The 26,449-nt window shown below is 48.6% G+C and overlaps 1 protein-coding gene across 1 annotated transcript in view; it reads left to right on the forward strand.

Moving 5' to 3' along the window:
- The first annotated feature begins 919 nt into the window (after positions 1–919).
- FBLN7 (fibulin 7) overlaps positions 920–26,449 on the forward strand; it is a 34,829-nt gene continuing 9,299 nt past the window's right edge. Inside the window, exons 1-3 of the mRNA XM_024213940.3 lie at positions 920–1,661; positions 14,191–14,350; positions 23,101–23,271. Coding sequence (XP_024069708.2) covers positions 1,587–1,661; positions 14,191–14,350; positions 23,101–23,271 — 406 coding nt within the window. The 5' untranslated portion in view covers positions 920–1,586. The remainder of the gene's footprint in view (positions 1,662–14,190; positions 14,351–23,100; positions 23,272–26,449) is intronic.

The following is a 26,449-nucleotide window of genomic DNA, read 5'->3' on the forward strand; positions in this document are numbered from 1 at the left end:
AAATATTTTTTTTTTTTTTTTTTTTTTTTTTTTTTTGATTTGCAAATATTTTGAGGGTTTTTCCTCAATTCACAATGGAAAAGAATTTTGAACTATTAAAAATACTCAGGGGCCAAGAAAACTGTTTCCTGCCCAGTCCTACTTCATCTACATTTCTGCTGCTGGCATTGTTTCCCGCGGTATATTTGACGTTGCTTTGTCCAGTCTAGTCTCGGTGGCGGGGCTTCCCCCACTTCCCAGGGCTGATCCCACCACACCCAACACAGCTCCCCTTTCCTTTGCTTAATCTCCCCCCATCACTCCTAGTTCTACTCCAGGGCTGCAGGTGAGCCTAGAGATGGAGAAGGGAGAGGGGACCAGCCACCACCAGGGGAAGGGGTTGGATGGGGAGGGGCCATTCAGAGCCAGCCACTGCCATTACTCAGCCATCAATGCAGCCCCACCTATTCACCCCAAATCAATCACGAAGCTATAGGGTTTATAAAGCTTCAAGGTGGACTGGGAGAATAAATGTTCCCCACTGTGTCTGTAAAGAGGCCTCCGGGTGGATCGAGGAGTCTAAAGACCGCTGTATTCAAGTGACTGTTTGTCTGCGTCAAACGCGGGGCATTGGCCATCCTGTGTCCGAGGTGGAGCTGTTGCTAGCAGGCTGCACAGCGAGGGAACCCCCGAAGGTGGCTTGCGGAGAAGCTTTTAGAGATCAGTTGCCGGGTATTGCATGACAAGACCCAATCTCTCTAGGAAGGGAGCTCTCCAGCTGAGTGCACCCTCTCACTGGCTCTGGCCCAGGGCCCAGTTCTGCCCTTGGATACACACCCATGCATGGGTCCACAGGCTTCCGTGGGAGCTGAAGGCAGAAGTGTGGTGACGTGCACCTGAACCCTGTGTTCCCAGCTTAGCGCCCTAGAAGGCCGGGTGAGGGAGGGATGAACCTCCACCCAAATCCTCCTCTCTCCAGTTGCTCTGCAGCAGATCAGCATTGCACATGGGGCCGTCCTTCTCCATCCGAGAAGGAAGCAAGGCTAGTGTGGAAACCAATTCGATCCCAAAGGAGTGCTCCTTTCTCAGGGGCCTTCTGGGGAAATGCAGCCCCAACCTCTCCTAGAAGACAAATGGGAAGAGTCTCTCCCACTTTGGTCACTGCCCAGTGTGCGGGCTACAAGGAGATAGCCACTTGGCAAGTGTTTCTCCCCTGAGACCAACACCTACTGCTAGGATCCAGCAAGCCAGAAGCCTTCCACTACTACCTTGAGGGGGAGGGAGAAACCAATCCCCCAGCCAGACCCACACAGCTTAGGTGTAGGATTGTAAGAGCTCACACAGGCAGCAGCAGTGGCAGATTGCAGCAGCAGCAGTAGCAGCAGCTGCGAGGGCAGCCAGCGGATGAGGACTTGAAAACTGAGTGGTATTCTTCAACCCTTCCCTGAGAGGAGCAGCCAGGTTGGTGCTGGCAAGCCGGCCTCAGCCGTCCCTCGGCTGCATTCCAGGCATTCCCAGGGACTTCTAAGGCAGGTTGAGAAAACGCTCAGGAGGGGAAAGCATTCGAAAATAGTCTGAGAAGAGATTTTTACCTTGAAACTAGGACCATGGTTTCTGGATTTCAGTACAGCCTCTTTCTGTTCTTGTGCCTCACAGCATGCCAGGGATCTCCAGCTTCTCAGGTAAGCCTCCGTCTCTATCATATAATTACAGTATCTACAGCATAGAAGGTGGCTGTCCTCTGTCTCTTACCCCCGATAACCCCCACTGTCTTTTATGTCTTCCCATGGCATTTGGAGAATCTGCCTATCCTCAGCCAGGTGTAGAAGACAAACAATGGATGTGTGTATTTTACAAGCCAATTCCATGTAATGTAGGTGAGAGACTGTGTATGATCCCCAGTGCATAAGTAGCCTGGGAGTGCTAACCAGCTTTCTTTCACAGAACTAACTAAGCAACGACAGTTGTGCATTTGCAGAAAATTGTGTTGCTAAAAATTGGTTTATGGAACAGAATAGTTTGCACAGAGCAGGACTTGATTGCTCTTCAGCTTGTTCTTTTCATGGCCTCGTGATATTCCTTTCTAGACCCATCCTGTGAATAAACTTACTGGAAAACTACCCCTCGCAGGCCATTACTTCTGACTATCCTCTGTCACTGACACTTTTCTCTTTCAAAGGCAAGGTAAGAGTTAAAAGTCACATCCATGAATATACAGGTGCTGTAGTCTTCATAATTTCACCCTGCATCATTCTCAAACTCTTCTTCTTCTTCACCACACACAGTCAAAGGTATTGGACATTTGGGACCTGTATTCCCAGCGTAATGATCTTCCCTTCAGCTTTTCCGTGTAATATAACCTTTCTCACAGTACCACGCTGGCAGTGATTTTGGATCCTTGCATAGATGTCACATAAGTATCTGAACTCTGCAGTCCTGTGACAACCCAGTGACTGTAACACAGTTTATAATTATCCGGAGAATCAGAAAGGGTATGCACGAGCCTTTTCTCAGCAGACAATAGTATGGTTAATACTTAGGTCTTTCAGTTACATACTGAATACAATGCACATGCTTAATCACATTGACAAACTCTGCTGGCCTGTTAGGGACAAAGACTAAAACCAATTTTCTGAGAGCAGTTCCCTGGTGCTGTTTATTCTGGTTAGCATTAGCTAGCTGCAGTATGTCTGGCGATTCAAATTAAAAATAGCCTTTTAACAAAGAACTTATTATAAAAGTAAACTACATGCCAGGAATCAACTCCCTTCCCCCCCCCCCCCCCACCTTATTTCTGTATACCACATCCAGCTGCTATAATTTTTTATGACCGTGTTGGACAACAAATCGTAGCTGTATATCTACAGATGTATTCCACACAAAGAAAAGAACATTGGGGTTGCAAAGTTAAGTGTTCGAAAGTTAGTTGCCCATGCAAATTCAGTTCAGTCCCTTGGTGCACGTGCTGTATGATGCTGTCTTGAATTACATATTCCTTTTTCCACCTGACCCAGCCTCTCTCAGTGCATAGGGTAGACAGGGCTTCAATGAAAGAGGCTGTTCAATAGCTGTTTTATCCCCCTCATTCACTGTGTGGCCTTGTCCCATATTTACAGCCCACCAGCCTAAGCCTGCACCAAATAAGGGGCTTTTTGTTTTCTCATGGGCTTTTCTATGGCACTCATCAGCACCCATCCCAGACGATAATGAACTTACCCTTATAACGCCCCAGCGAGGTAGCTCAATGAAAGGCAAAACTGGCAACTCTGGCCTCTGAAGCCTGTTGTTTAAATACCTTGTCCAGCTTCACAAAAGAAGTTTGTAGCAGAACTAGGGATGCCTGGATCCCATGGCCAGAAGGGACCATTGTGATCATCTAGTCTGACCTCCTGTATCGCCCAGGCCAGAGACCTGCCCCAGAATAATTCCTGGATCAGAGCTTTAGAAAAACATCCAATCTTAATTTTAAAATTGTCAGTGACGGAGAATCCACCATGACCCTGAGTTAATTGTTCCACTGCTTAATGACTTGCTGTTAAAACTTTGCACCTTATTTCCAGTCTGAATTTGTCTGACTTCAGTTTCCAGCCACTGGATGGTGTTAGATCTTTCTCTGCTAGACTGAAGAGCCCATTATTAAATATTTGTTTGATACTTATAGACTGTGACCAAGTCACCCCTTAACCTTCTTTTATTTGAATGCTAGGCGAGTGCCTCAATCACAAGGCAATAGTTCACTTCTTACACACTCCTGCTTCATTTACTGTCTGCCCTGGGCACTGAATGATGCAGCAGTCCTGTAGAACAAATAGGAGGGTATCATGAAAGTAAAGACTGTTTAATTTGGCCCCCTTGTGTTATGAAAGTCTCATAGGTAATCTGAATCTGGATTTTCTTAACTTCTGAGTGCTTGAATTGCAACCTTAATGTTCTGTTAATATAGTTTTGTTTTGTTTTTTAATGGAATCACCTAGGTTTTAAAAAAAGATTAAAAAAAGAAGACATCATCTTATGTGCCACTGTAGTGACCCTTCTCTTGGATCGTTAGCAGGTTTTGAATCCCAGACCTTTAGATTTTCAGCACCGACCTCTACCAGTTGAGCTAAAGAAGTGAAGTGACTGGCAGCAGTAGAAAGCTGTTATCATCCTTGCGGGGGGGGCAGCCCCCAGAGACAGCCGTAAGACGCATTTTGCTAGCGGGTTACACCGCTATTTGCTGTCCAGCAGTGGAATGTAAGGAGTCAGGAGTCCTGGGTTCCATTTCTGGCCCTGGAAGGGGAGTGTGATCTAATGGTTAGAGCAGCAGCCTGCGGGTGAGGACTTGGTGTTCTCTGTTTATCGATGACGCTCTGCACTGGCATGGTGCTCGTTCACGTGTCGTGCTCTGGGAAGGAGGGTATGCAGGAACAGCTCTGTTTGACAGGCCCTGTAACAGGGTGGCCTGCTCCTGTAAGGACCAGGAGGCCTGGGTTAGCCAGCCCCTGGTCAATTAGCCCTGGCCCGCCACAGCTGCAGGGTGTGGGACTTACAGTGGGAGGAAGCCGAGCAGCTGAGGCTCAGCTGTGGAGGGACAGCCGTAAGAGTGGAGCTGGTTCCTATGGCAGGCCCTGGGGTGAGGCCAGGCTCCCGGGAGGCTGTCTGGGGCCTGGTGTTGCTGAGGAGAAGCCCAGAGGGACGGGAGGTCTGAGCTTGCAGCAGGGCTGCGGTGGTGGCGGATTTGTAGTGCTGAGCTCTCCTGCAGGGCCCCGGGGAGAAGCCCAGGGCCCAGCGACTCCGGAAGGAGAGTGTGATTAACACAAAAGGTGAGGTCGGAGAGGGCTCCTCGTGTGAGGGTCTGTACAGCTCGGAAAGACTGTTGCTGGCTCAGGTGGAGCTGGATCAGGGGCTTTCGGGAAGCCAGCTTAGGGCCTGACCACATACCCTGCGAGGGGATTGAGCTTTTAAGTGTGACCTGGCCGGAGTCACCGACCTCGACCGCCGCACGATCCAGCCGGCCGTCAGCCCTCACCCAGCCACATGGGGGCGCTGACTGGTGAGTCGCTTTTCTGTGTGTGGGGCTAGCTGTGGGGCAGGACACTCTGACAGACACCATGGGCAAAGCCCTAGGGTGTGGCAGGGCACAAGCGCAAGGTAAAACGTGCTGTGAAGGCCAGGGAACAGCCGGCCCCGATCCTTCCTGGCTGCTGCTAAGTCCAGGAGTAAGGGCGTGGCACTATGCGGGCGTAACCAGCTCCCCTCAGACATCCCCGCTATAGCCTGCCTCACAACTACAAACCAGGGGTGACCCTGCAATGGGGGGCAGGATTAAAGCGTCACTGGTCCCCTGAGCTCTTTCTTGTGTGAAGAGACATTTAAGAAGCGACTGGAGCTTGGCCTGTCTGTACTTACAGCAATGGTGGAAGCGGAGGGGTCTAGTGCCCCTACAATGGAAATATTGGAGGGTGTGGGGCTGATGCATGTTCCCACCCCCACAATGGGCCCTGGCTGTGTTTCTGTGTGGGGCGCAGAGACAAGAGCGGGACCTGGAGGAGGGGCTGGAGCAGCCGCCATGGGGCACCAGATCGGGCCAGTCTCTGGGGAGTAGGTAGGAAACCCCCAGCCCTGGGGAAGGGAAGAACTTGGGAGCAAGGGCACCGGCATGCCGAGCTGGGGGGTCAGCCCCTGAGTCTGAGTAACTCCCCCGTCCGTTCTCTCTAACCTTCCCTATTCACAGTGAGTGTTTCCCCCCCGCCCAGAGCACCTAGATGGGGAGAAGATTTCTCACAATGAACAGAGGGCTCTTTACTCTGCAGACGAAGGCGCGGTGAGCTCTAATGGCGGGAAGCGGAAGCTAGACACGTTTAGGGTGACCAGAGAACAAGTGTGAAAAATCAGGACGGGGTGGGGGGTAATAGGAGCCTATATAAGAAAAAGACCCCGAAATCGGGACTGTCCCTATAAAATCGGGACATCTGGTCACCCTAGACACGTTCAGACTGAAAAGAAGGGGCAGATCGTTAAACTGGGAGAGGAGTCGAGTCTTGGAACAAAGTCATTTGGGATGTGATGGCGTCTCCGTCACTTGGAATCTAAATCCAGGCTGGATGTCTTTCAAAGAGATTTACTGTCACTCAACCAGAAGGCAGGGAGTCCAGGCAGGAATCCCAGCATGAAAGTCTCTGCCCGGTGCTAGGCAGGAGGGTCGGAGAGGAGGTGATCACAATAGCTCCTTCTGGCCTTGGAGTCTCTGCAAACGTCGTGCTGAGCGGCGCCAAGGCCGAGTCAAAGAGACGTTTCCTGTCTGCTGGTCCCAGCTGCCTGTGTTTTGTCGGAGAGCCCGGTGTGTGCCTGGGGGCAGGGGTCTGTGTTTGAACACTGGCCAGTGTGAACTTTCCCACCATGGTGTGCAGCATTGCCCACATTCCTGGAACCCCTCTGTCAAATGACTCCTGGCTGCGCCCTGACGGGAAATCCCATGTCCTAGCAGCTTCTGCGTGGGCCTCTGGCAGCCTCAGTGAGGTGTAGATGCAGGGGAAAGACCTTCCTTCAGATATGTTCTGTCTATTACCTGTGATTACAGCTAGTCAAAAAAACAGGATAAAACTCCCCAATCCCCCCAAAATCATCCCTCCTTTTTGGTCAAAATTAAAAATTTCTGCCAAAATTTGAGGGTTGAAATGTTGGGTTCTTAATTGTTCTATCCTACCCTGCCTGTGATCGAGCTGGGACACCTCGTCTTCCGGATGAAGCCATCTATATTTTGTGCCTGAATTTTTGTTCCCCACTTCTTTCAAAGAGGCGGGGGAACAACACAGATCTTGCTGATGCTGCTTGTCCGTCTGTGAGGAAACACCTGTGCTTTCTAAAGACTGAAGGGCTAGGCTTGAGTCAGTCTGTTCAGCAGCCTGATAGGAAATAGGTTCCCTAACCCGCCCCTTACGCTGCATGGCGTCCCCAGACCTCTTGACGCACAGGGAGGCACTGTATGCCCCATTCTCAACCCTACCCCAAGAGCAGATGGCCAGGGAGTGGAGGAGTGGGCAGAACCTTGGCAGATAGACGTAGAAATTCCCTGCTAGTAAGGGCCAGTAGCAAATTCCTGTCCCCCTTGGGGCAAGGGGAGCACAGCTGCCCCACACATAGCGCTTGGGATAAATCCATAATCTAGGCCAAAAAGCAATACTCCATTGGGGGAAGAAAGGAACGTGGGTCACTTCCTACCATGCTGTGGTTCTGGGCACACAGCACTGCTCGTTGGAGGGTTGTCAATCGTGACTGTATTCACAGGAAGGAAAGGGGTGAGCAGACCTGGAGGGAAGGAAGGGTCTCTTATTAATCATAATAGTCACAAGCAGGTTATTTTAAACCAACAGTGGCTGCTTAGACAGTAAAAGTAACTGGAACTGCTTCACGAGGGGGCTAGGAAAAGACTGGTGGGCCTATGGCCAGACATGTCCCAAATGGTCAGGTCAGTTTTGTTGTGATCTATCGTTTACTAGCCTTCTCTCAGGCTTGCAGCTCTGCAAATGCGTAACAGGCATTTGTATGAAATGCTGGCAGGTTCCCACTCTGTGAAATACCCTAGCAAAACTGTACAGTGATTGACGAGGGAGCGTGGCCTGGATGGGGGTGGGGGAAGGAGAGTCTAGTGGTCAGCGCACAGGATGGGGAGCCAAGGATCTGGGTCTGACTCCCATCTGTCCATCACTCACACCTTTGAGCAAACTGTTGAACTTCGCCATGCGTTAGTTTGTCCATCATGAGACTAGGTATAAGATGCACAGCTGTGAGTGACCATCTGGCTTGCACTGCAACCCTCTGGGGGAGGGGCTTTAGACGTGCACAGGATCCTTTTGTTGTTTATTTAATGACTACTCATATAGGCTCCATTCCCCCTCCTCTTCTTGGGCATGAGAAAGAAGTCAGGCTCAGTCATTGCGCTTCACTAGGCAGACAGATCTCTGAGAGCTGGGCTCGGCAGGGCTTCCAGCCGTAGGGGCGCATGAGAGTAGGGATGGGGCCAGCCAAAGTTCCACAGTTAGCTGACCCCATCAACTCATGCACACACCCATCCTGCCTGTGTGGGAGGAGGCACCATGACCACAGAGGCCCTAGAGCATGACCGGAGTGGAAGGAGGATTCCAGCTCCTCCGGAGGCTTTGGCATGGCGTACCCCTTGCTCTGCTCTTCATTGAGGTTCTCGGGATGATTACACCACCGGTTGTTTATCCGGATGATCGCGCTCTCTTTGACGAAGAAGCCTCTTGAATGAATGAAACAGAATTTCCAGGCCAGATTCAATGGCATGTTGGAATGACGCCCACCACTGTTCGTTGTGCTCTTCAACGACTAACCAATGTGCCCTTGGCAGTGATGAGTCTGCAGTTGCCAACCACGCGCTGATTATAAAATCCCCCTGAATCAGGGGATCTTGTTGAAAAGTTCCTTGAAGATTTCAGAAACCACCTTTTCCCTGTTTAAACTGAAATTAAGTTGGGCCGTTTCCCACTTATCTGCCTCCAAGTAACCGTGTGTTGGCAGCAGGACTAGTTCCCTAGCAAGAATGACCATCATAGATAAACCGACACATGCAGCTGCTGTCCGGAGAAGTCCATGGTACTGGCAGCTTTGCACAGTCCTCATGATACAGCTACATGAGACGAACGTGCACAGCTTCCACCGTGCTAGAGCAGGGCTGAAGGGCAGTTCCCATCCACCCTCTGCTGGGTGCTTCACCAGGAGACCCCGAAAAGGAAGAGGGAGCCTGGTCTGAGTCTCCGAGCTGTCTCTGCTCCTTTGCCCAAGGCCATTCCTGTTGGTTCTCTCTAGGGTATTCTGCTCAGCCCCTTGTCTTCATCCTTGTCTTAGTGCCTCCACTTGCCTGTGTCTGGATCTCCAGCCAGACTAAACCACCCCTCCGCAGGGTACCATCCCATGGCACAATTATCCACTTAGGGTGGGTCATTCCACTCACTCCTCACTCTGACTCCGCCGGTTTTATAGCAAAATCCGAACGCTCCTTTCCCATTCTCTCTGCCGCAGTCCTGGCTCACAGACGCCCAACCAAGGCGCCCTTTCTCACCCATCTGCCTGCCTCATGGGGGTGCCAGCAAAGAAGCCTAGGACAGTTCCTGCCCCTTCCCAGGTTTGGGCCGGGGGCCTCTTTGCTCCGTGGACCCTGCAAACAGGGAGAAGTGAAGCTGCCATACAAGTCACCCTTCGGCCCAGCAGTAGATCTGGGGCCTTGCAGGCAGGTTTCCTGTTGCAGGAGAAATCAGTGATGTGGATCTGGGGATGTGCTTGGTGTAGCTTGTTCCTTTCATCCACCAGTTCCTGAACAGAGCTGGTCCCAAATGGCATGCGGGCCAGGCCCTTTTCCAGGGAGCTTGGCCCAAACGCCAGTGCCTGGCTCCCAGCAAGGGACTCTGCCCCAACTGCCTCTAATTAGTGAATAACGCAGAGCGCAAATTCCCTTGTTGACGGCATCAGCCTCCCCAAGGAATCTGCACCACACTACAGCGCCATCTGGTGACCCCTCCCTAGCACTAGGAGGACGTGGCTTTTGGGACCCCCCAGGAATAGCTCGGGGTCTCACATTGTTCCTCGGAGAGAGAGCCTTGGAGTGGGTGCAGCTTACTTCCCCGCTCTCACCAAGCTAGTTACAGACCGACTGTAGCAGAACCAGGGTTAGAGCCCGTTTCTCCTGAGTCCCGAGCTAATGCCTTAAGCACCCAAGACTGTCGTTCTCTTCCTTCGCTGTTTGTTCTGTGCACTGACTGAGGCCGAGGCCAAGTTGAGCAAATAGCGTGTGAGCAGGTAGCTAAAGACTGTACGACAATCCCTATGCACCCTGTGGTCCTTCTGAAACGCTCTTGACAAGAGGCAGGAACCATATCTGCTCTCTGTTCCCATTGACAAGGGGCATTTCCCAGTAGAACAGAAGTTGCTTATTTGTGGGAGAAACTGAGTTTTGGTGAGAGTCTGAGCTACAGAATTGCCTGTTTGGTTCAGGCTTGCTTTTTGGTTTTAAGTTAGTTCTGCTGCATGTTGTCACAAAGATCCACACCTCCCGGGTGAATCAGTCCCTCCAGCTCCGAACCAGAACTGTTAGCTTTCAGGCATAAATCTCACAAGTGTTCCTGGCACTCTAAGAAAGGACAAGACATCTGTTTTCCTATTATTTTGTAAAACTGAAGTGGAATATAGCTCTGGTTCCAAAAGGACTTAACATGAGCTATGGAAACCCTCCCAGGATTTCCAAAGTAATCACAGCCCTCGCTTGTCATACTCAGCATTGAATTATTCTCTTACAAGTAGTTCACAGGAAGCCATCCTTGAAGTAAGAATTTCTTTATTAGGATGAAGGACTCAAGGGTCTGGTCACATGAAAAGCAAAATCTGCAGAAAGTCCTGATCTGCCCCAGACAGATCTTACAAAGAATGTTCCATCAGAGCCACTGGGAGGTTTGTCTGGAAGCAGCATCAAGGCCCAAATCTGGAGCCAGATTCAACCCGCAAGCCCCATGCTGGGCTCAGCAGGAACACATTCAATCAGCGTGAATCCTAGGAAAACTCATTTCTTTAAGTTTATGAAGATTTTATCAAGAGAACTGGGAGTGCAATGTAGCTAGAAGGGTTGATTTTAGTGTCTGCCCATTGTAATTAGAGGGCAGTGCTAACCAACGAGGACTAAAATATTGGAAAAGGAAGAAAACATGAGTGACTTCCAGCTACAACAGGAAGACTTCTTGTTCAGCTTTGTGTGCGCTTGGAAAATAACTCTCCTATGACCAAGATTCCTGATCAGCGGAACAGGATCTCCAATCTGTCCCCCAAAACTCTCTCTCTCTCTCTGAGGAGTTATTTTTTTCCACAGTAATAACCCAACCAGGAGAGACGGTTTAACAAATCAAAGGCAATCGGAACGGATTTGGGTCTGGGAGTGTGAAACATCGTAACAAGTGATTGCACAACACTCTGCAAAATACAGAATGGCTGGCTCCTTTTGGGGAGGTTCATGTCTTCTACGCCAGCATGTCATGGGTGTAACTCCCACAGTGTCATGGCCCTGCATGTGTTTACTGAAAAGGAGTTCTGTGAGACAAGAAATTTCCACTTGGAACTCCTCTCGTTATCAGTCACCGCACGCTTAACAGGTCGATTTATTGATAGCTGTTGTACGGCGCATCTCCATGGAATGGTACCGGCAGGTTTGAGATCTACTGATGAAAAGTGCTACAGAAGAGCCAGGTGGTATTACCCAGTTGCCGTTGCCTGTGATGAGATGACGGCTAGTACCTGTAGCCGGATTCCCAGATAGAGCGGTGTTTAATGAGCATTGCTGTGAGTGAGTATTCTGGTTGTCATTGCCTTGACTAGGAGTCAAGATAATTCCCATATTTGGAGGGCCTAATGTAGAAGTATCACAAATGGCACACTCTTCCCCCCCATGCAGCATCCATTGATGGGAACTGGGGTGGCTTTTCACCTTCTCTGCAGACATTCGGTGATAGTAGCGTCCTGTGTTCTTAAGGGGATAGCTAGTGGCCCCACTCCCCAACATCCCACCTCCTTGCTGGCCCTCTAAATTCCCAGGAGCCAAACTCTGAGAGCGCCCACTGACTGCAATGCCTCAGCACCTCTCAGGATTTGGATCTGGCCAGGTTGCCACTAGCAGACAGAAGGTACTAAGTGCTGGACTGAGATGACTGATATTCATGTGGTTCATACCCTTGAGCACACTTGGATCCCCTTTGGTTTCTTTTTCATGTGGACTGATGATCATAAGCAGTGTGCAGGGAATATGGAAGTTACTAGCATTGGGATTTAGATGGACAAATCACTGTTCATTGATCTGAAAATTTGCCCCATCTAGTCTCTGGGCATATTCCCTGGAAATGGTCAGCTATCATCTTCACGTAGTCAGTTTTTGGTGTGAGCCCATTTGGAACCTCAGGAACTGAACTTTTCACAAGGTCTGAAATAATTGGGGTGACTTTGGTTTCCATCTTCACAGACCCCTGCCCACCTGGGTTATGGAAGGGAAAGCCCTTGAATCTCATGAGAGAGCCTGACACAAGGCGGGTGAGGTAATATCTTCTATTGGACCAACTTCTGTTATATGTGACCAAACACACCAAGAAATCTTTTCTCTACAGCCAGGCACTCAGATACCACAGAATGTACTCCAAAGAGAAAGTCCAGGAGACGCATCTAAACACACATAACCACCTTCACCAAACAAGGACACCCCACCAGAATAGTAGATCGCATCATGCAATGGGCTACCCAAGTACCCTGAGAGAACTTTCTTTAATACAGAAATAAACCCCCCTCCAACTGCACACCCCTAGTTGTCACCTGCCACCTGGAACCTACATGAGGTATCATCAAACTACAACCCATACTCAGTGGGGACCCCATCCTGAAAAAAATCTTTCCCAGTTCTGTCTTCTGGCCTTCAAACAACCCCCACCCCCAATCTCTCCAAGTTCATCAGAGGCAAGCCCCCCACAGACCAGGACACACCAACTCAAAGCAGCACCAGACGCAAAACCTGTAGACATAGAATATCAGGGTTGGAAGAGACCTCAGGAGGTCATCTAGTCCAACCCCCTGCTCAAAGTAGGACTAATCCCAAGACAGATTTTTGCCTCAGATCCCTAAATGGTCCCCTCAAGGATTGAACGCACAACCCTGGGTTTAGCAGGCCAATGCTCAAACCACTGAGCTATTCCTCCCCCCTGTATAGCCACTGCCATGATGATCAACACACCTTTCAAGATCCATGGATCCTACACATACCTATCACAACTTATGGTGTACCTCATATACTGAATATAGTTGAGAAACCATCTTGAACATCTGTACCTTGCTAGATTGTTGTAGACTTTTAGATGCACATTTTCACGCTTATTTGCTTGCAACCTTTTCTAACTTTATTCCTTTTATTTGGCATCCCTTAACCTGTGTCCTATTGTTAGTACAGGTGTTGTTGTTGTTTTTACTATAAATCAGCTCAGTGTTGTGTTTAAATAGAAGGGTGTATTTACCCCAGTTAAGTTAGTAAGCTGTGATGTGCTTTTGTGTCTTTAGAGGAACAAACAAACCTTTTTAGTTCTCTGAGTTGTCCAGGAGAGGACTGGACATTGCAGCGCACCTGGTTTTTGGAAAATTTGGGATGGGGAGTGTGTTGGGGTCACCTTGCTTGTTATAACCCAGGCTGGTGGAAGCCGAAGTAGGGTTGTGGGGCTGTGCACAGGCAGCTGGGGTCAGAATTGCAAGACCAGGGTGGTGGCTATACACAGACACCCAGGATGTGACCTGCAGGAGCCCAGGCTGGGAGCTACCGTAGCAAAGCATTGTGAGGCCCCCAGGGGTGCATGGCAAGTGGTGACATAACCCCTCACAGATCAGAGCATGGCTTTTCTGCCATTTCTGTCATATACGTTGAATTTGGTACCTCCTGGGTCACCTCACCAATCCACCTGGCAATTGTCTTTGCTTAGGAAAGGCTCCGGCAATGGGGTGACTGCTGGCTAGATGGGCAGCGGACTGTAGCGCTGGCACTTAGTGTGCGACAAAGTGCCTGGAACTCGTTGGTGACGCCATACTGACTCAGTCTTTCTGAGGGACTAAACTTCACCGGATCCCCCTCGTGTGTAAATAAAACAGGGTTACAAAATGCTGGGGACACGGGGGGGGATGAAGGTGGGTGAAGGGGCTGCTGATTTTGGTTAGACGTATTCCTGGAGGTTTAGTCACATGACATAATCTTTAATTAATTATTAATCTCTACATCCTGGAGGGTTGGCAAGGAAGGGGGCACTAGGCGCATGGCTCTGCTGGGACTGCAGGGAGGAATTGCAGAATGGGACGATGCTGGAGGGGGTTGAACTTCTGTTGCTACGGTTAAAAATATGGATGGATTTTCACAAGCTCATTGAGTTTAGTGCGGTACCTCTGGCTGCTCACTCTGGTTACCGTGTTGCCGTTATTTGACAGCGTACCCCTGAAAAGGCCTGGGTGTGCCAACGAAACTGCTCAGCCCCCCACTGAATGTACATAGACCTCATGTGTTAGGAGGGGAAGCGGACGCTGGAATAATCGCTCGCTAATTGTGCTTAATGAGCTGTCACTACGTTGCTAGCAGCTGCAGATAAAGGGAGCTAATGCGCAGTTGCGTGGCGTGTGCGCTCAGCGTTGAAACAGCTGTCTCTTTCTTCTTCACAGAACTGTCTCAACAAGCAACAGCTCCTGGCTGCCATCCGCCAAATGCAGCAGTTCTTAAAGGGGCAGGAAACGCGGTTTGCAGAGGGAGTGCGCGTCATGAAGAACCGGCTGATAACTCTGCAGAACTCGGTGACGAAAGCCGCCCCGGACCCACAATCCGGTAAAAACCCACAGCTGGCCTTTCAGCAACAAGAGCAGCCATAGAGCATCTGGCTGTGGTGTACACTAGTACCGACAGGCTGTTCCCCCCCACCCACCCCTGGCCCCGGCAGGGAGAGCAAGGGCCTGGGAAGCTAGCTCTTGGCAGATCCCGCTGCCCACCATGCCACGCTGCACTGTGGAGTGCCAAGACCTAGGGGCGCTGCTGCCCCTCTCTTTCTCCCCGCCCCCCTCCACTCCCTACTGTTTGGAAGAGAAGGGGAACACGTGTCCCACCCAAACGGCTCCATACATTGTGGGACAGCCCCAATGCACCTTTTCTCCCCATACCAGACTGTCCATCAGTCTCATCCCATGGTTGTACACGGCACTTTGCGCACAGATCAGGAATCTGCCCCAAAGTAGCTACAGTAGATCATGTTCAGTGTGACCTGCTCTTCCCACACAACCAGCTCAAGCCGTATGACCATATAGTAGCCCATGAGCTTAATTTTAGATCTTAAAATGAGGTCAGTATATTTATAGTGCTCGCTCACTAAATCCTCTTTCCTGTTTCTCTCTCGGGGGCATGCTTGGTCTCCATACGCAGAGGAGTCACATGCAGTAATAAATATGTCTCTCTATGGTCTAGAATGATATTCAGTTTTCTCAGCACATGATAAGCAGAAATCATCTTTTCTGTGGAAAGCAATGGCGCCTGAAAGCTTTACGTCTCATGCATGGTTGCAGTGTCACAACAGTGTAGAAACATCACCGGCTCATTCACCTGCACGTCCACCAATGTTATATATGCCATCATGTGCCAGCAATGCCCCTCTGCTATGTACATTGGCCAAACTGGACAGTCACTATGCAAGAGGATAAATGGACACAAGTCAGATATCAGGAATGGCAATATACAAAAACCTGTAGGAGAGCACTTCAACCTCCTTGGCCACACAATAGCAGATGTAAAGGTAGCCATCTTACAGCAAAAATCTTCAGGACCAGACTCCAAAGAGAAACTGCTGAGCTCCAGTTCATTTGCAAATTTGACACCATCAGATCAGGATTAAACAAAGACTGTGATAGGCTATCCAACTACAGAAGCAGTTTCTCCTCCCTTGGTGTTCACACCTCAACTGCTAGCAGAGCACCTCACCCTCCCTGATTGAACTAACCTCGTTATCTCCATACTGATTTATACCTGCCTCTGGAAATTTCCATTACTTGCATCTGAAGAAGTGAGGTTCTTACCCACGAAAGCTTATGCTCCCAATACTTCTGTTAGTCTTAAAGGTGCCACAGGACCCTCTGTTGCTTAGTGTAGAAACTGAAGACTTGTCTACACTGGCACTTTACAGCGCTGCAACTTTCTCACTCAGGAGTGTGAAAAAACACCCCCCTGAGTGCAGCGTTGTAAAGTGCCAGTATAGACCGTGCCCCAGCGCTGGGAGCTGCGCCCCTCGTGGAGGTGGGTTTTTAAGTAAGAGAGAGCTCTCCCAGCGCTGTGCCGTGACTACACAAGCCACGTTAAAGCGCTGCCAAGGCAGCGGTTTAACGTTGCCAGTGTAGACAAGCCCTGAGAGTTGTCAGGTGACAGTTATAGAAGCATCTTAGGAGAACAAGTCCCATTGAAATTGAAGTCACTTAGGGTCTTTTGAGCCCCCATCATTCGTACTTAATTCTCCTACGTCTATTGAAAGGAAGGTAATTTCCATATTGACTTTCAAGTTTCCCAGCCTTTTCACTGCAACACTGCAGATCGTTTTACACTGCTGGCATCTAAAATTTAAAAGGTTGTAGAGGAGTTTTTACACTAAGGGCTGGGGGGAAGCGGACAGGTACAGAGGAGCACGCAGTTCGGCCAGAGACATCCCTTAGGGGAGGAGCTATTAAAAGGGATACTCAATATCCTAGTGAAGAGGAGAGGATAGAAGTTGATGAAGTATGCGTAGGAACTGAAGAGAAACAGTCAAATGAAAAAGAGTCCCATTCAATTACATCACTGGAAGGCAGACAACCAAACACTGACAAATGTTATAAGTCCTTATATACAAATGCTAGAAGTCTAAATACTAAGATGGTGAACTTGAGTGCCTGGTATTAAATGAGGATAGTGATATAATAGGTATCACAGAAATTTGGTGGAACAATTGATAATCAATGGGACACAGTAATACCAGGGTTCAAAATGTATTGGAACGACAGAGTAGGTCATGCTGGTGTGGGAGAGGCCCCATATGTGAAAGAGAGCATCTTGAGTGAATCAAACTGTACCATAGAGTCTCTGTGGAGAGAAATTCCCTGCTTGAACAATAAGAGTATAGCAGTAGGATTATACTACCAACCTCCTGACCAGTATGATAACGGTGATTCTGAAATGCTCAGGGAGACTAGAGAGGCTACAAAACCGGAAAACTCAATAATAATGGGGGATTTCAACAATCCCCATATTGACTGGGAACATGTCACCTCAGGAAGGGCTGCAGAGAAAATTTCTAGACACCATTAAATGACTGCTTCTTGGAGCATTTTGTCCTGCTACCCACAAGGGGAGAGGCAATTCTTGATTTAGTCCTAAATGATGCATAGGATCACGTCCAAGAGATGAATAGAGCTGAACAGCTTGGCAATAGCAACCATAATGTAATTAAATGTAACATCCTTGTAGGGTGGAAAATACCAAAGAAACCCACTGCGGTAGCATTTAACTTCAAAAAGGGGAACTACACAAAAATGAGGAAGTGAGTTAAACAGAAATTAAAAGGGAGAGTCACAAGAGTGAAATGCCTGCAAGCGTCATGGAAACTACTAAAAAACACCATAATAGAGGTTCAAACTACATGTATACCCCAAATAAAAAAAAAGTAGGATAAAAAAATGCCACCATAGCTAAACAGGTTCAGAGCGGAGCCGTGTTAGTCTGTATCAGTAAAAACAAGGAGGAGTCCTTGTGGCACCTGAGAGACTAACACATTTATTTGGGTGTAAGCTTGCGTGGGATATAACCCACTTCATTGGATGCATGGAGTGGAAAATACAGTAGCAGGTATAAATATACAGCACATGAAAAGATGGGAGTTGCCTTTCCAAGTGGGGGGTCAGTGCTAACGAGGCCAATTCAATTAGGGTGGATGTGGCCCATTCTCAAGAGTTGACAAGAATGGATGAATATCAACAGAGGGAAAATTATTTTTTGTAGTGACCCAGCCACTCCCAGTCTTTATTCAGGACTAATTTGATGGTGTCAAGTTTGCAAATTAATTCCAGTTCTGCAGTTTCTCGTTGAAGTCTGTTCATAGCTAAACAGCAGAGGAAGACTCAGAGGCAAAAAGGCATCCTCTAAAAATTGGAAGTCAAATCCTACTGAGGAAAATAGAAAGAAGCATAAACTCTGGCAAGTCGACTATAAAAGTATAGTTAGGCAGGCCAAAAAAGAATTTGAAGAGCAACTAATTTTTGTGTCTTTTGCGAACAACAAAGTTGTTTGTAAGTAAATCAGAAGCAAGAAGCCTGCCCAGTAGTCAGTGGAGCCACTGGAGTGTCAAGGTGCTAACAGAGCACTCATGGAAGACAAGGCTGTTGTGGAGAAGCTAAATAAAATCTTTGCATTGGTCTTCATTGCAGAAGATGTGAGGGAGATTCACACACCCGGGCCATTCTTTTTAGGTGACAAATCTGAGGAACTGTCCCAGATTGAGATGTCAGGAAAGGACGTTTGGAACAAATTGATACATTAAATGGTAATAAGTCACCAGGACCAGATGGGATTCACCCAAGAGTTCTAATGGGACTCAGATATGAAATCGCAGAAAAACTAACTGTGGTATGTAACCTATTGCTTAAATCAGTCTCTGTACCAGATAACTGGAGGATAGCTAATGTATTGCCGATTTAAAAAAAAAGTTCCCGAAGTAATCCCAGCAATTACAGGCCGGTAAGCCTAACTTCAGTACCAGGCAAATTAGTTGAAACTATAGTAAGGAATAGAATTATCAGACACATAGATGAACACAATATGTTGGGGAAGAGTCAACACAGGCACACCAATCTATTAGAATTCTCTGAGGGTGTCAGTAAGCATGTGGACACGGGTGATCTAGTTGATATAACGCACTTGAACTTTCAGAAAGCCTTTGACAAGGTCCGTCACCAAAGGCTCTTCAGCAAAGTAAGCAGTCATGGGACGAGAGGGACGGTCGTATCGTGCGTGGATCAGTAACTGTTTGAAAGATAGGAAACAAAGGGTAGAAATAAATGATCAGTTTTCACAATGGAAAGTGGTAAATAGCAGGATCCCCTGGGGATCTGTTCTGGGACCAGTGCTGTTCAACATAGTCATAGATTATCTGGAAAAAGGGGTAAACAGGGAGGTGGCAACATTTGCAGATACAAAATTATTCAAGTTAAGTCCAAAGCTGACTACGAAGAGTTCCAAAGGGATCTCACTAAATTGGTGAGTAGGCAACAAAATGGCAGATGAAATTCGATGTTGATAAATGCAAAGTAATGCACATTGGAAAACATAATCCCCACTATCCATACAAAATGATGGGGTCTAAATGAGCTGTTACCGCTCAAGAAAGAGATCTTGGAGTCATTGTGGATAGTTCTCTGAAATCATCCATTCAATGTGCGGCGGCAGTCAAAAAAGCTTATTAGGAAAGGGATAGTTAATAAAACAAAAAATATCAAACACCACTTGATATATCCATGGTATGCCCACACTTGAATACTGCATATAGCTTTGGTCACCCCATCTCAAAACTAAGAAGCTATATTTGAATTAGAAAAAGCGTACAGAAGTGCCCAAAAATGATGAGGGGTATGGAACAGCTTCCATACAAGGAGCAAGTAAAAAGACTGGGACTGTTCACCTTAGAAAAGGTGATAGAGGTGTATAAAATCATGAACCGGGTGGCACAAGTAGTACAGGAGTGTTATTTTCCTCTTCACATAAGACCCAAATCTGGGCTCACCCAATGGAATTAGTAGGTAGCAGGTTTTAAAACAAACATAAGGAAATGCTTCTTCACACAGCGCACAGTCAACCTGTGGAAGGAACTTGTTGCCGGGGTTGTTGTGAAGGCCAAAAGGATAATTGAGTTAAACAAGAATTGGACAAGTTCATGGAGGATAGGTCCATCAATGGCTATTAGCCAAGATGATCAGGGACAGAACATCATGCTCTGGGTGTCCCTAAACCTTTGACTGTGAGAAGCTGGGACTGGACGACAGGTGATGGATCACTAGCTAATTGCCCTGTTCAGTTCGTTCCCTTTGAGCATCTGGCACTGGCCACTGTTGGAGGATGGGATACTGGGCTAGATGGACCATTGGTCTGACCCAGCATGTCTGTTCTTATGTTCACATTCTTTTGTTATTACTTGATCCAGATCTTTATGGTTGTGACTTACATCCATCCAACAAGATCCAATGGCTGGAGCTCAAGCTAAATTAAATGCAGCTCAAGAAAAGGTACACATTTTTAACACAGAATGGGAATTAACCATAGGAACATCTTCCGTCACCTGCGGTATGTAAATCAAACCTGGATGTCTGCCTAAAAAATCACTGTAGTTCAGCCGCAAGTTATTGGGCTGGATGCAGGAGTCGCTGGGCAAAATTCTTTGGCCTGGGCTATGCCGGAGGTCAGAGTAAATTAACATAATGGACCTTCCTGCCTTGAAATCTATGAGCTGCCTTGCACCTCATTTGCACAGTGCAAATGACTCCCCAAGGAGCTAGGCGGTGGAGAATCAGGCCCTTCCAATGCAATCTCATATGATTAAACTTTCTAGGGAAGTGTTGTCTAGTGTGTAGAACAATTGTTCTGAGTCAGGAGACTTAGGTTCTTTTCCTAACTCACGTCAATGAGATGGGATTGGATGCTACCCTGCTACCGGATGAAGAGCCTGTATCTTTTGTGTCCAAGTCTCTTTCACCTACAGAGCAGAAGTATGCACAGAATGAAAGTCTCTCACACCGGCATTTCCATGAGAGACGTGAGCTGTACATGTATGGTCAAGATGTGGTCATTTTATCAACTCAGCCTACAAGCCGCTTTCAGAAGCGCTTATGGTGAGCTCCAAAACAACTCCAACGTAGCACTAATTCTGATCTCCCAGACGTCCATGGAAAGTCTCACGTTAGGTTCAATCCAGCTCCCACTGAAATTAAACTGCCAACGGATGTTCCTGGCAAATGTTACCCCTCCATTCTCCTAACTCTTGCCAGTCACTATCCATTTCTCTTCCACCGCAGGGTTCTTTTCTGGGTATGGTTTAGCCAGGCACTAGCTGCCAGGGCACGGCACCTGTTGTAAGTAGAATGCACATCCACATTGAAAGATATAAATGAAGAGCCCTGTAGTTTCCTTTTCAGTTTCATGGTCTAGTTTGGATGTTACTGATTCACTTTCCTATCTGACATTGCTGTAAGGGAACAGAATTGATAGCGCACTAAATGGCATACCCAGAACCAAGAGCTTTGACTTAGCAGAAGTGCCTTTGGCCAAACATCTTCACACGGCAGGTGAAGATTCGGCTAGCTGCCTTCTCTCCGAGAGCTGGCTGAGTGTTAGCTGGGAGCTTCACCACTGGGCGCGAAGAGTGTCAGAGAACATTTCTGAGAATGCTGAATAAAATTCACTGCTGCCCCGTGATGCTAATAAAACAACGGAGCAGTGAACGGAGTCAACCTGACAGGCTGGAATGCACACTCAAGAAATCCCAGCAGCCTTTCTCCAGAGCTGACTCGCCTCTGGGAGCCTGCAAACACCCACCCCCCCAGGTTCCCCCACTCTCTGCTCTGCTAATGATACAACAATAGCCCTTTCATTCACAGACCTCTCTGCATTCTGCTCTGCTGCCCCTCTGCCTGGAACGGCCTCCCAACGCCTGTCACCTAGCTGGGCGGCGCCCTTGGAGAGCCCCACTCCGCAAGTGCTGGGTGAGCCTTCGAAACCGTCTCACCTTTTACCAGCCGTCGTGTGAAACGTTCACGGGGGTGAGACAAACCAACCCCTTCCACAGTCCTTCTTGCTGCTGCACTGGGCTTGCTACAGGGAGGCATTCAATGGGGGGCACGTTTCCATACAGCACTGGAGCTAGCCTAGGACACAGGAATATTGGGCCTCTCCGTGGTGGCTGGCGCTGTTCGCATCACCCTACGTTCAGGTACGGTCTTTAATTATAGGCTCACCCACCGGATCCCTGCCTTGTTCAGTGGGCAGGTTGGACACACAATGAAGCTTGCGTGGGCCTCCATGGATCTGACACTTGTGACTTTTGATCGCTCGACATGGCAACCTCAACTTTTCACACACTTTGTGCAGGTGTGAGATCCCTGCCGACTGGAGTCAGTGGCAGGAAGCATTACACCCTGTAGCGTTGGCAGGATCAGGTCCTCAAAAGCATAGGCCGCAGAGCCAGAGGGGCCTCCCGGGCCATGGGCATCTGAGCAGTGCTGCGACCCTGTGCACCAGCTCACACCCCCACTCACTGAAACGTGACCCGGTGGCCCCCTGTCATGACAGTGGTGCAGGCAGGCCAAATTTAAGAGTGAGGTTGTGACCTGGCACACCGGTGGCGACACCACTCCGATTTGGAGGGGGTGGGATGTAGGGACTCATGGGCCAGGGGAGTCAGGCTGCTGCGGGGGAGGTCCATGAGACAGCAAGAGGAGGGTTGGGGGGAACCTATGCCCACCACTCTACATGGTGCTCTGCAGCCCCTGCCTAAGAGGCACTTTTTTGACATCTAGCAAGGGGGCGTTTTACTCCCGCAGAGACGCATTTCTCATTCTGGGGAAAGTGAAGAGGTTTCATGTAAAACAGAAAGATGGCCAGATTCACTGCTGCTCTAAACTGACTTCAGTGGCGCTGCACCGGTTTACTCCAACAGAAGATTTGGCCCAGAGCGTGTAACAATTGCGTGTTATCAAATGCTTCATCCGGCCAATGGCTACTCAGAGTAGGGACCTCCCAGACCATACAAGTGGGGATGTCATATAGTCTTCCATTGCGAGGTATCCGCTCGTTCTTTCTTTCCTTTCATACGTGACTAGCCAACGGGGCACTTAGATGATTCTGTCATGAAATAAGCCAGCGGGCTCTGAACACGAACCTATTATTGACGTGCTGGTTTTCTTTGCTGAGGACAGAGCATTCTTTAATGGTACAGCTATTTCACTCTCCTCATGTGGTTTGTGGATTTTTTGTAAATGTCAATACTTCACTTTTCTTTCTTGCTTTCAGTTGGAAGACAGCATCTGGAGGAGTGGGCTCTGCTAGCTCATGTTTCATACACTTTTTCTCTGTTGATTATTTCATACCTAATGTAAAATAAGCCATGTATTTTGGGGGCAGATTCTGAGGGCCTTTGTCTAGCTGAATAGTGCCTTACTCTGAGAGTAACCCTTCTGAAGTCAATGGAACCACTTCCAGCCTCAAGTATCGCTCGCTATGAATAAAGGTCTCAGTATCTGGCCTGTTCTTCATAAAATTCTCCTTTGTGAGGATCCATGTCAGATTCTAGGTCTTTCACTATTTAAACACAGGAGGCACGGCATGGCTTGACCAACACCAGGGGTAACTACAATTGCTCAGGCTGTCCGAGGAGGTGGCTTTGTTACTCCATGGGAACAATCCTGAGCCGAGAGGCAGAAGGCTGTAAGCCAGCTAGCTGTCCGAGTACTGTGTACCGAGTACTCCGGGGTGGCTAGCATACTGAGTATTTAACCTCAGCATTTCCCACTGTGCTTTTGCAGTGTCCTGCCCTGCACTGGATGCCCCCGTGGATGGCAGAAGATTTGGTACCAAGTACTTTGTGGACCATGAAGTCCATTTCACCTGCGAACCTGGTTTTCAGCTCATGGGTTCCAGCACCCGAGTGTGTCAGGCAAATGGCAGCTGGACTGGAGAAGCACCGCGGTGCAAAGGTACTTTGCCTTTTCATGCCCTTGGTTTGAGTGTGTGAGTCGATCTTCATGTCACCGCACAGGCCCGTGCATGCCCCGGTGAGAGAACAAAACCAGTGTAGCTACCCTACCGTAAAATGTCGTAACTCCTTAGTGCAGCTGGTTGCTGTGCGGGAAAGACTAATGCATCGCCTGGGTTCTCCTTGATGCTATTGCTTCCTCTTGGCTTGTCAGCTATCTCCCCAACTTCAGCTTCTTGCATAAGTGTGGTGATGAGGGGGGAGGGGTGGTTTTATCCATTAGGGATTCTTCTCCTGAATCTTAGCAACCTTACACTCTTTACTGAGTAGCGGGCTGGTCCTGTGACCCAGGCATTTAGCTTAGTGATGTTCTGTTCTTTGCAAATACCAACTCCCAGGGACAGGAGATGTGGAGATGCCACGGCTAGTCCTCTCCTGCCTGCAGAACTCACAGCTGGCCCTTTGCAGGCCTCAGCAAGCCCACACACTTGGAGCTGTGCTTGGACAGTCTCCACTGAACTGGAAAAGTCCCCCTCTTCAGCTTTGAATAATAATGGCTGGGTACGTTGCGTTGTGTACCAGTAGTTCGGCTGGTTTCCAGCTCTGCGTAACGGGGGTCCCCGGCTCTAACAGTCAACCTCGCATCTGTTTTCTCGTCCTGAGTCCACGTGAGTTTCATTTATTGTGCTCAGGGCTGAAGCTCTGAGCATAAAACCAACTCCTCAATAGACAGTTTATTTCATAACAATAAATATCAGGGTCTGAAGCAGCTGGCGCATCACATTCATAATAATTCCCCTCAGATGCTTATTTGGACGGCTGCCTTTCTGTCCGACATGTGATTGATCCGAATTGGCAAACAAGAAAATTATATCTAATTACCTCTATTAAAAATAATTTCCTGGGCAGAAATATGTTTCATGGTAGTTAACAGGCATTTGGCTTAATGCGGTTGCACAAAAAAGGATTTATTTTTTTTAAGTATGTTTTCCAAAACCACAAGACTGATTGAAACTGGTATTCAAAGCCTACAGCCCCCATTGTGGCGCGCTGACCACTGAAGTAACTCAACCGAAATACAATCCCCACAGATTTCCATGGAAGAAAGACTTTGCGCCGATGCGGCATTCCTGTGCTCGGGGGCAGTGTGGGGTCACGGGTTCTGTTCCCAGTTCTCTGCCACTCAGTCATTTTGTGACTTTGTTCAGCTCGTTTAGTGTCTCTATGGCTCTGTTCCCTCCTCTATATAACGGGGAGACGACACACCCACAGGGAGGTCCTCAGCTGAAAGACCATCTCTAAGTGCAACGGGTGGAGAATAAATTTACTTTGAAACTATTGCTTTCACATGTATTTCTAATTCACAGATACATTATTGTAACGACATCTGAGCTTTCTACCAGCAGGATCCATGCTCTCGTCTTCCTTTGGGGCCAAATTCTGATCCAATTTACACCCATTTAAAATTGGCATAACGCATTGTCATGTAATGTGTCTCTCATTTCGAGGATACTGGTTATTCTTCCTGTTAAAACACTGTGTATTTCAGGCAGGGGCGGCTCCAGGCACCAGCGCACCAAGCGCGTGCCTGGGGTAGCAAGCCGCGGGGGGCAGCCTGCCGGTCGCTGTGAGGGCGGCAGTCAGGCTGCCTTCGGCGGCATGCCTGCGGGAGGTCTGCCGGTCCCGCGGTTTCGGCAGCAATTCGGCAGCAGGTACGCCGAAGCCGCAGGACCGGCGGACCTCCCACAGGCATGCCGCCGAATCTGCGTTACCAACGGACCTCCCACAGGCGCACCTGACTGCCGTGCTTGGGGCGGCAAAATACATAGAGCCGCCCCTGATTTCAGGGAGGCGCTTGTTTGCAAGGGCACTTGCATACTAGTTTGTCCTCTGGCACCAAGTGCTTTTCAAGATTGACCCTCCAAAGTAGCACGTGTGAGCCTGTGGAGCCAGGGCCGTTTGCCGGGTGGGAGTGGGGAATCACTGTGGAGCTGGGGAAGGCCCACACGTAATTTATGCAAGGCCCCCTCCACTGCAGCAAACCAGCTGCTCCCCTGGTTAGGGAGAAAAGTTTGAAAATGCCTCCCAAGTGTCCCCCGAAGGCTCGGAAACTAGAGGTTAAATAAAAGGAACCCAAAATGTATTAGGGATTTTTTAAAAAAATCTCATGATTGTTTAAACCAGTCTTGTGATTTTTGAAGACCCAACTCACGATTTTTGACCACTTCGGGTGCTTGGAACCACTTCTCACCATCACTTGTTTTGCATTGGGAATGGCCCAGATCGCACCAAAAGACGGCTCGTTTAAAAACATTTCCCCAGAGGAAGATGCCCAGAATTGCTCAGTGCCTCATGCACATCTCTTCTCAGCACTGCTCAGCCCCTGGCACCTCGGCCTGATCACAGAGAAAGAGGGAACGTTTCGGAGGCGTCTTTTGTTAAAATATTGGCAGCTCTTCACAGTAACCCATCCTGGAATCCCCCCAGCGCTCCCTTGCCCTTGTCATTCCCAGAGCTGCGCTGGGCTTCGTTCCCTTCCAAATGCAACATTTTGAATCATTCCAAAGAAACACTGTTAAGCAGCATTTCTAGAAACTGTGCACGAGTCGATCACAAGACACTGACATCTGCTTTCATTTAATGCACATGGACCTGCCAAAGGTTCCCCCATTAAGAAACACCTATGGGAGAAGAATGATTTATGCTAGATAAACCTCCCACTGAACCACTCCTAACATGGATGCTTCAGCCAGGAAGCCAATGAACTTACAGTGGCTGCTCTATATTCAGGCCAGTTTCAACCTAGAATGGCAGAAACATGCTCGCCCCGATTTGGATATTTCCATCTTTAGACAAGGCAGCATTGCCTAGTGGTTAGAGCACTGGGCCGTGACTCAGGAGACCTGCTGTTTTACTTGCGGCTCCGCCACTGACTGGCTGAGTCAATGTGGGCAAGTCACTGCATCGCCCTCTGCCTCAGTTTTCCCATCTGCAAAATGGGGATCATTATACTGATTTCCTTTGTAAAGTGTTTTGAAATCTACTGATGAAAAGTGCCAGAGAAGTACTAAGTATTACTAGTATTTAAGCTCTTTTAGGAGTGGGCTTAAGAGTTCTTTAAAAAAAAAAAAAACAAGCTCCCCAAAGATAAGCTGAGAAAGAGATCAGAGCCTCACAGA

This window comes from Terrapene carolina, unplaced genomic scaffold (genome assembly GCF_002925995.2).
Source record: "Terrapene carolina triunguis isolate 2854851 unplaced genomic scaffold, T_m_triunguis-2.0 Scaffold132, whole genome shotgun sequence".
In the NCBI taxonomy this organism is placed as follows: domain Eukaryota; kingdom Metazoa; phylum Chordata; order Testudines; family Emydidae; genus Terrapene; species Terrapene triunguis.